At 54.1% G+C, this 9,354-nt stretch overlaps 1 protein-coding gene across 1 annotated transcript in view; it reads right to left on the bottom strand.

The window, feature by feature from the left end:
• Nucleotides 1-12: 12 nt before the first annotated feature.
• Nucleotides 13-9,354, bottom strand: part of EFCAB8 (EF-hand calcium binding domain 8) — a gene marked incomplete at its 5' end in the record, with an annotated part of 46,647 nt that continues 37,305 nt past the window's right edge. Inside the window, 8 exon segments of the mRNA XM_067708502.1 lie at nucleotides 13-2,629; nucleotides 3,454-3,524; nucleotides 4,317-4,461; nucleotides 4,463-4,542; nucleotides 5,696-5,809; nucleotides 7,206-7,343; nucleotides 8,730-8,881; nucleotides 9,207-9,274. Coding sequence (XP_067564603.1) covers nucleotides 2,344-2,629; nucleotides 3,454-3,524; nucleotides 4,317-4,461; nucleotides 4,463-4,542; nucleotides 5,696-5,809; nucleotides 7,206-7,343; nucleotides 8,730-8,881; nucleotides 9,207-9,274 — 1,054 coding nt within the window.

Genomic DNA, 9,354 nt, shown 5'->3' with positions numbered 1-9,354 from the left:
ACGCCCATTAGGATGGCTATCATCAAAAAAAAAAACCAAAAAAACAAAAACCAGAAACAGTAAGTGTGGATGAGGATGCAGAGAAACTGGAACCCTTGTGCACTATTAGTGGGAAGGTGTGTACAGCCACTGTGGAAAACAGTAAGGCAGTTCACAAAAAAATTAAAAATAGAATCACCATATGACCCAGCAATCCTGCTTCTGGATATTTACCCAAAAGAACTGAAAGCAGGGTCTCAAAGAGATACTTGTACACCCATGTTCATAGTAGCATTATTCACAACAGCTGGACACAACCCAAGTGTTCATCAACAGATGAATGGATAAACAAAATGTGGCCTATACATATAATGGAATATTATTCAGTCTTAAAAAGGAAGGAAATTCCACAATATGCCATGACTTGGATGAACCTTGAGGACATTATGCTAAATAAAATAAGCCAGTCACAAAAAGACAAATACAGTATGATTCCACTTCTATAAGATACTTAGTCAACTTCATAGAGACAGAAAGTAGACAGGTTGCCAGTGGCTGCGGGAGGGGAGAACGGGGAGTTAGTGTTTACTGGGTACAGAATTTCAGTTTTACAAAATGGAAAGAACTGTGAAGATGGATGGTGGTGATGGTTACACAATATTATGAATGTATTTAATACCATTGAACTATGCACTTTAAAAAGGTTAAGATGATAAGCTTTATGTTACATGTATTTTACCACAATTTTAAACCTTGAAAAAAAATTATAAAATATCTGAAATCCTGTAAAGGAAAAACTCTGGGAAACTTTAGAAACATTGTAAGAAAATTCTATAAATTCTGATAGCGTGTTCCATGTCATCACTATATACGATTAGAAATGCAGATGTAAATATTTTTTTGTTCCTGTTCCCTCAATCAGTCACTCATTCCTTATGTGCATAATCTTTGTCATAGCTGAGTCTCACCTGTTCTAGTATTTACTTAAGAGCTTACGGAAGTGCTAAAGCCAGTATCTACTGTGAGTGTCTATCATGGTTCCACCCATGGAGCTCTCAGCACAGAGCATGGCACACAGTAGGTGCTGTGTAAATGATGGGTAAATGATTACCAAGGTAAATGATCACTGTTAACCTCTGGCCCCAGGCGGGTGATAGGAGGTCCAGTACTCGGGGACGGGGTGACGCTGTGCTAGAAGCGGGCCGGCTGCTCAAGCCGCAAAGGGCACAGGGATGGAACCTGCAAGGGAGGGACTCCATACAGGCAGGGGGAGGCAGGTGGAGAGGCTGGCAAGGGTTCAGCTGGACATTAGGAGGGCGGATAAATCAGAAATACACTATCTCCTGGGAGAGCACCCCGGACAGGCCCTTGTCCTGCAGCAGAACCCATCCCTCTGGCCATCAGGCAGGCTCCTCACCAGCCCCTGGGAACCCTCCAGCACCCAGTCCCAGGGCCTGCCTCTAATGGTCTCCATGGTCAGGGTGGCTTCAAGGGGTCACCTCAACCTCCTGCCACTCCCTGCCCCCTCCCAGCAACAAGTGGACCTGGGAGCCATTCATATGCAACTTGGCATTATTTCCATAGTTTTTATGAGAACCAGCCTTGTTATTAACAAGAATGTTTTGTTTGTTTGTTTGTTTGTTTGTTTGCGGTACGCGGGCCTCTCACCGTTGTGGCCTCTCCCATTGCGGAGCACAGGCTCCGGACGCGCAGGCTCAGCGGCCATGGCTCACGGGCCCAGCCGTTCCGCGGCATGTGGGATCCTCCCGGACCGGGGCACTAACCCGTGTCCCCTGCATCGGCAGGCGGACTCTCAACCACTGCGCCACCAGGGAAGCCCTCCAAGTATTTCTGAGGTATTTTTTAATCTGAAGGGAAACTCCAAAGTGTAAAATAGATAAAAAGCTGAAGTGCTCTGGAGAAGCCGCTGTAATAGCCTCCAAGCATCTCTCCACAACATGTTTGGAAAACTACTGGACGGGGTGACCCCGAAGGCCCCTTCCAGCTTTAATCTGCAAAGATATGGTCATTCAGAGACTGTATGGCTTCCTAAGTCCTACCAAGAGCCCAGTGAGACCGGAGCAGTAAGCTGTAGTAGTGATGGGTCAGAAGTGAGCCACCTTCAAGGGGACAGTAATCTCGGGAGAACAGGACTAGCACCACCAGGCTCTGGAGTCAGACTGCCTGGATTTGGATCGATTACTTCTTGGCTGTGTGACCTTAGGCGAGATGCTTAACCTCTCTGTGCCTCAGTTTCCTCATCTGTCAAATGAGGATAATTATAAAAACTACCACCTACGTCCCTAGCTCCCAACCTCCTCCAGAACAAGCCACCACCATTCCCTCCACTCCCCAGGGTGTCCCCTACCCACCCCCAAGCCCTACGTGGTTCTGGCCCACAGCTGAGAGAGAAGGAAGAGGACAGCTTGTTTCTGTTGACCTTACCCTCTTGGGCAGCGAGGGCAAGGGGCTCTGAGAGGCGTTGAAATGGAGGATGGGCCCGAACATGCTGATGTTCCAGAAGAGGATGTCCCCATTGTAGGAGGAGGTTCCAAGGAACTGGTTCTGGTACCTGGCCATGCTCAGGACATCCTCCATGTGGAAGGTCTGCCAGTGGTAGCACAAGAGCACCGGCTTGGTCTTGTGGAACCTGCACACATGGCCAGAGGCAAAAGGGCTGAGAGCTCAGCCTCACTGGTCTCCTGGGAGACCCTCATGGCCTCTAGGATTTGGAGCACTGACCCAGAGGAGGACACTCCAGAGGAGGTGTAGATCAGGGATGAAGCTCTGCCCTGCGACTGCATTTACTAAGCACCTATTATGTGCCTGCTCTAAAGGTCCGGTCCTAGGGGCTTTATATACACTAATCTTACAGATGTGCCCCATTCAGACACCTGAGTAAGGATTCAGGTTGAAAGAAGGGGAAACCATGGGCCTAGAAAAGCCCTCTGAAGAGGAAGTGACCCTGCACATGCTGTTCCCTCTGCCTGGAACGTCCCTCCTGTCCCTAGCCCCTCACTGCCTCACTGAGACCCCTCCTGCTCACTCTTCAGATCCCACTCCACCCGACATCCTCAGCTGACCCTTTTCTGACGGCCCCTGAGACTAGATCAGATTTCTGTCCCCTCCCCATAGAAACCTGTACTTTTTCTTTTTTCCATAGCACTCAACAGACTATCACAAATGAAGTTATTTGATTAGTGTCTGCCTCCCCCTGGGAGCTCCAGGAGGATGAAGACTCCATATGCTTGTTTATACCCGTCCCCAGCACCTAGTACAAAGCCTAGAACATATCGGCTGCATGGAGTGATGAATAAATGGACAGATGAGAGGGTGAAGCAACAGACATCACCCAGCACTAACTTCCTGCTTGGTGTTCCAACCACCAGCAAAGCTAGGAATGGAGGAACCCATCTGAAGTCAGGAGAGAACAGTTAGCTGCCCTCACCTCCCATGTGCACCCTGGCTACTCACGTGAAATAAGTGATTCTCTTACTCCATCTGGTCACGTAGAACACTTTATTCATATGGACGATCCCACTAATCTGTTGAAGTTGAAAGAAGACAGAACTCTAAGGTACCTCAGAGGAAATGGCTCCAGGCCCCAAATGTCTTCCTAATTATACCAAGCAAGAAATCAAAACTCCCCATAATGATGAGAATTCCCTAGAGGTGATACCACCATATTTTTTTCAGAGTGCTCTCACATCCCATTATCCATTTGATGGCCTTGGAGGGGGCAGATTGGGTAGGTATCCATGTCCCTCTTACAGGGGGATAGCAGGGAAACAGTGACTTGGCTAAGGTCAAACGACTTGGCTAAGTGACTTGGCTAAGGTCAAACGACTGAGTGATAGGATCTGGGCCAGTCCTTTAAATCCCCGGCTTCTCGGCCAAGTGCTCCTTCTGGGTTGGTTAAAGGACTGTGTCACAGGGGTTACTAACGGGCTCAAGTCCCAAAGTGGGACTGCTGCTTTGCACTTTGCCACACCCACAGACCATCCCTATAACCCTGGCAGTCATTTCCCAAACAGGGGTACGGGTGGCTCTGAATCATGTGACCCCACTGCTAGCAATGCCATCCAAAGCTCTAAGAGGTAGGGTAAGAAGTGCTAACACACCAAAAGAGCAAGAGTAGCTAACATTTGTAGAACACCTATGGAGGACAGGCCCTGTTACCTGTCTTCATTTTTTGCACAAGGACACAAAGGGTCAGGCAGGCACGAGGCCAGGCAGTCTGTGTGCACAACCTTTCAGAGAGGCATGGACAATAGCATGTCCCAGGGTCACAGGAGCTGTGAGGGGCCCCCAGGCCCCAGCTGATGGACCAGACTGACCTCCATCTGGTCCGGGCTGGGGAAGGTCAGCAGGCACTCACCAACGCTGGAGTTCCACATCTTCGTGGCGCCATCACGCAGACCCGTGAGCAGGCAGGCCTCTGACTCATCCAGGGGCGTGGCGGTCAGCTCCACGTGCTGGTCGCGTCACGGAGAACTCTGTCATCCTTTTGCCCGTCACGACCTCCCACACGCTCACCACGCCGCTCAGGCAGCCGCTCACCACCTGTGGGGGTGCACACAGCCAGGGCTCCTGGAGAGGAGAGGGCCCCCGCTCCCCAGGGCAGCCTCCAGCTGGCGTGACTGCGGGTAGCTCCGCTGCCACTCTGTGTACCGAGAAGACAGGCGCTCTGGGCCCTCCTGCTGCGGGATAAGCCACTCTTGAAAACAGGCTTTCCTCGGCCCTGAGGCCCACGGCGGTGCAAACAGGCACAGTTTTTTCAGAAGGAACCAGTCTGGTGAAATCCCCTTCAACTCAGAAATGGCATTTATCAGAATCTATCCAGAGAAAATAATCTCTAATTCAGAAAAAAAATTTACTGCAAAGTCATTAATCACGGGGGATAGAAAAAAAACAACAGGAAATACACTAACTGTCCCCTAAGTAGGGAAATGTTGAGTAAAGGTACATCATTCCACCTAAGGCGACAACTATTACAATGAAACAGTAACAGGTGAGCCTACTTCAGACCAACCTTCCTGATGAGAACATCTAGAAAGCTGGGGAAGGGGAATTTTTTGAAACTGCTGGAAGGCACTGAAGAGCCCTAAGGTATAAGGGGTGCTGGTGCCAGGGGTCCGAATGAGAGGGAAACCCAAAGAGGTGAGCTCTGGCCTCGCGCAGCCAAGGCCATGCTGCAGCAGACGCAGTGGGGCCAGGAAAGGGGTCCCAGTGGCAGTGCGCAGAGGGCCCAGGCGCCCTATCTATCCCCACACTTCAGAATCCATGTTCCCAGTTGCCCTGCCCAATGCAGAGATCTCTACTCAGGACCAGGGGGCTGTCCACAGCCTGGGCCTCCCTCCCCTCCCACGATGGACAGTGCTGAACCAGGGCTTCCCTGGAAATGGCCCCCAGGAGCAGCACCCACACCCACCCAGGGAGCCTCGAAGAGCAGCTCACACCTTGTGTTCCATCTCACACTGTATAAAGAAGGCTGCCTGTCCAGAACTGACCTGGGGCGGTAGCCAGGGGCACACAGGCTCACAGGAGTTTGGTGACCCGCTGACCACGTGGTGGAGCTCCTATCTTACCCGGGGTGACCCCTCTGCAGGGTTGCTGCTCGCCCACCTCCCACTGTCCTGCACCACCACCCAAGCTATGAGCGTCCCGTCCCACCCCACCCCCTGCTGGCCTCAGAGACGAGCTGCTGACCACTTACCTGCTTAAAAACCTTGCTGTAGAGGATGGCGCACAGGGGCGTGCTGTAAGTCGTGGTCTTCTCCTCTGCTCTCCCAGGCCCCTGCGTCTCCAGGTACCCTTTTAGGATGCCAATCTACAGGTGAGGAGGGGCAGACAGTTGGGCAGTCAGAAGGGGCCTGCCCTCAGTGATTTGCCCCAGGGAGAAACTTCCAGTAACCTGAGACATCAAGATATCCTCAACTACACACAGGCTTGCTGATAGCTCACCCCTACTCCATGGCCCCCACTTCCTGAGATCAGGGCTCCCAAAGCCTCGTGTTCCCACAAGATCAAAATCCAAGTCCAAGGTCCCTTTTATAACTTCTGAAAAGCATAAAGCCTCAATCTGGTGTCCCCTCATCCAGGAAGCCTTCCCTGACTACCTCTGCCTCAGGCTAGGCTAAGGATCCTTTCTCTGTGCTCGATGAAGCACCTAGCACACATCTCCATCATAACACACAGCATTTTCTACTAAAGTTATGTGTTCTCCTACTACCCCATAAGTTCCTTGAGGGATGGGACAGTGCCTAATTAATATATTCTCTGCTCCTGACAAAGAGCAGAGGGCTGATAATGTGTGATGATTTGAAATGAACTTCAAAGGTCTATTTAATTCAACAAATGCTGGCAGCCAGTCTGACACTCAGCAGAGACGAAGGAACCCACCAACTCCCTTCTCAAGAAAAACCTGCCACCTGGGAGAGCCAGCCAAGGGCACAAGGACAGCGTGTGTGTCGTGTGTGTCACCAGCCAACAGAGGGAAGGAGGTCTCAGTGGGGCTTCCCCTTCCTCCCAACCACAAATGACACCCTCACTGCCCTTTCTAGATAGAACCTCCCCCTCTACTGGCTGCTGATTGTCCTTGCAGTCCCCTCAGCTCCCATCTTGTCACAGGTCCCCCTGTCACCCTGGACGGTCAGCCCCTTGTGCTTCTCCCAGGCTGTCCTGTCCTCCAGAGTCAGGACAGACCTCACATGGGCACCAGCTAAGTCATGGCTCATAGACAGTGTTCACAGCAGGTCCCTCCAGGCTCTCTCCTTCAGAGGGGCTGCTCGGGGGTGGGCCCTGCCCTCCTGGGCTTCACAATTTGGCAGGAGGGACAGGCATGTAACCACGACAGGACAGAGTTATAAGGGCCGTGATCAAGGGGAGGCAAGGGAGCGTGGAGCGGTGGGGGCGGGCGGGGTCTTCTAAGCCAGCCCGGGCCTCAAGGTGGGCTTTGAGGAGAGTCCGGAGGATGCACGGGTCAGGAGGACAGCAGCATAGAGGGTGACCACTGAGGGCCTAGCAACAGTCCCCCAGGAAATCCCAGGAGACGAGAGCTTTGAGGACCAGCCCACAGAGTCTAGCAGCTTTGTCCTCATGGCACGAAGCAGTCTCAGGACGGACGAGATGTGACCACCCCTCGGTGTCCCATGGGACTGCAGAACACGGCTGCAGCCCCTCCCCTCTGGGTGCAGACACGGTCCCACCTCCCTCTCGTGCAGCGCTGAGTAGGTGCTACAGATGAGGCTGTCGTCATCCTTGTGGAAGTATGCGCTGGTGATGGGGCAGTGTCCCAGGGCAAAATGCTTCCCGCAGAAGGACTGGAGGCATTCGTAGTCCTGCATGTCCCACACGCGAATATTCTGCGGGGGTGAGAAACAGGCAAAGAGGCCAAGAGTGGGTTCTCGGGGATGCAGCTGGCACCTGAGGCCTTGGGGTTCTCCTGGGAGCGGGGCCAGGGCACCCAGTGCAAGCACTTCCAAGACACACCCACCACGCTAAGTGACTGCCATGGATCACAGCCCTAAGACAGACGCTGTGCTTACGCTCAAATGAGGAAACCGAGGCACGCCCCCCGCCCAGCCTCCCCCAGGGTCTCTACCCTGCTCGAGTAGCTGCTGCTCATCGGCTGAGGATGAAGACCTCACAGGCAGCACTTGCCCCTGCAGACCCTCACTAGCTCCCACCCCAGCCTCCCTCGAGTAAAGCCAGGCAGGGCACAGAAAGAGCTGCCAACATCATTGCCCAAAAGGCTCACCTGTCCCCCTCGACTTCCTCCCAGGTTGAGGAAGTGTCCCCAGAGGGGCCCCGTGGAAGTCCCTCCAGGACACTCCTCACTCGGGGCGCCAGCAGCAAGCTGGACACGGCATGGGCGTGGAGTCCACAGACTGCCGTCCACACCGTGGCTCTGCCCATCGCTGCCCATGAAGGTTTGGGCAAGTCTACTTCTGTCCCCGACCCCTCCAGCCTCGGAGCCTTCATCAGAGGTGCCGATGCCCAGCTCCCAGCGCTGCCAGGAGAATTCCAGACAGTACCAAGTGTGGGGATGTGTGGGCAGCGTGGCCTGGTGAACCAGGGCCCTGCCAGCTCCTGATCTACTGAGTCCCAGAAGACACAGACTTGTCCCCTGAAGGAGGGCACCTGGAACCATTGGCCTGCATCCCCCAGCAGGTGGGGAGAGACCCTAAACCCACAGCTCAGAGAAGCAGAGGAGCGGGCCTGATCAGGGGAACCCCGGGCATTTGAAAAAGGTCTAGTCAGGCCCTGCAGCCAGGGCAGCCAAGCAGTGGTCACTGGGAGAGCCGAGAGGAGCAAGTTCGGGTCTGTGGGGAGGGAAAGGCTCACATCTGTTGTACACCTACTATGCGCCAGACATTCCTCTGCTCTTTCACCAGCAGCTCTTCTCTAAACCACTCAACACCCATTCTCTGGATGAGGAGACTGAGACCCCATAAAGGGAAGGGCCCTGCCCAACTCTGGTGGGCTGCTCAGAGCTGGGCTCAGGACCCTATGGGGGTGGTCAGAGACCCACGGCCCCTTCATGGTGCCACCTGGGGTACCTGCCTCTAGGCCTCAGGCCAGGGTGGGACCATGGACAGGGAGGTCACACCATTGCCCTGGGCCTCAGGCTCCTGCCAACTGCAGCCAGCTCCCTGGCTGGCTGAGCTCGATCGTTCTCCCTGGGCCAGCATCTCTGCTGGGGAACAGGAGCTAGTGGCGGGCGTCAGGGCCGAGCTCCCTGAGGACACCTTGTCCTTGGAGATGCTGAGGAGGATGCTGCTGTGCTTGCTGTTCACGAGAATGTGTGTCACCGAGGTCTCATGCCCCTTCATCAGCCACACAGGCTTCTTCGAGAAGAAGGGGTTCCACAGGCAGATGAGGGGGTCATGGCCACCAGTCACTGAAGTTGAAAACCGGGTATCAGCCACTGGGGGCCTGCGCTGGGACCTTGTCCTGGGGCCAGGCCTCGGACTCCAGCCAGGCTCGGCAGGTGGGGGGTGTTGCTATGATCCATCCCTCTGCCTCTCTCGTTCCGCCTCCTCTGCCACCATGCCAAGCAAGCCCCTGTCACCACTCCACCCCAGGTGCCCAGGGGCGGGGACCAGAGTGGCTGGCGGCAGACGCTGCAGGGCCTCCGCCTCCGCTCTGATGGGCCCCACCTCCCCAGCAGCCCTCACCCTAGTTCTGCCAGACCAGCAGCCTCACGTGATACAAACGTTACTTACCCAGGACATTCTTTTCTGGGCAGTAATCAAAGCAAAGAATCCCTTTTCTTAAATTCAGCACTGAAAACCTACAACAGCACAGGGGGAAGGCTGTGACCGGAGGCCTCGGAGAGCCTCTGAGGCTGGGGTGTGGAGGAGCTAGAGGCAG

Source organism: Pseudorca crassidens, chromosome 15 (assembly GCF_039906515.1).
Source record: "Pseudorca crassidens isolate mPseCra1 chromosome 15, mPseCra1.hap1, whole genome shotgun sequence".
Lineage (NCBI taxonomy): Eukaryota > Metazoa > Chordata > Mammalia > Artiodactyla > Delphinidae > Pseudorca > Pseudorca crassidens.
Note: the sequence above shows the minus strand (reverse complement) of the source record. Positions and strands in the feature narration are given on the sequence as shown.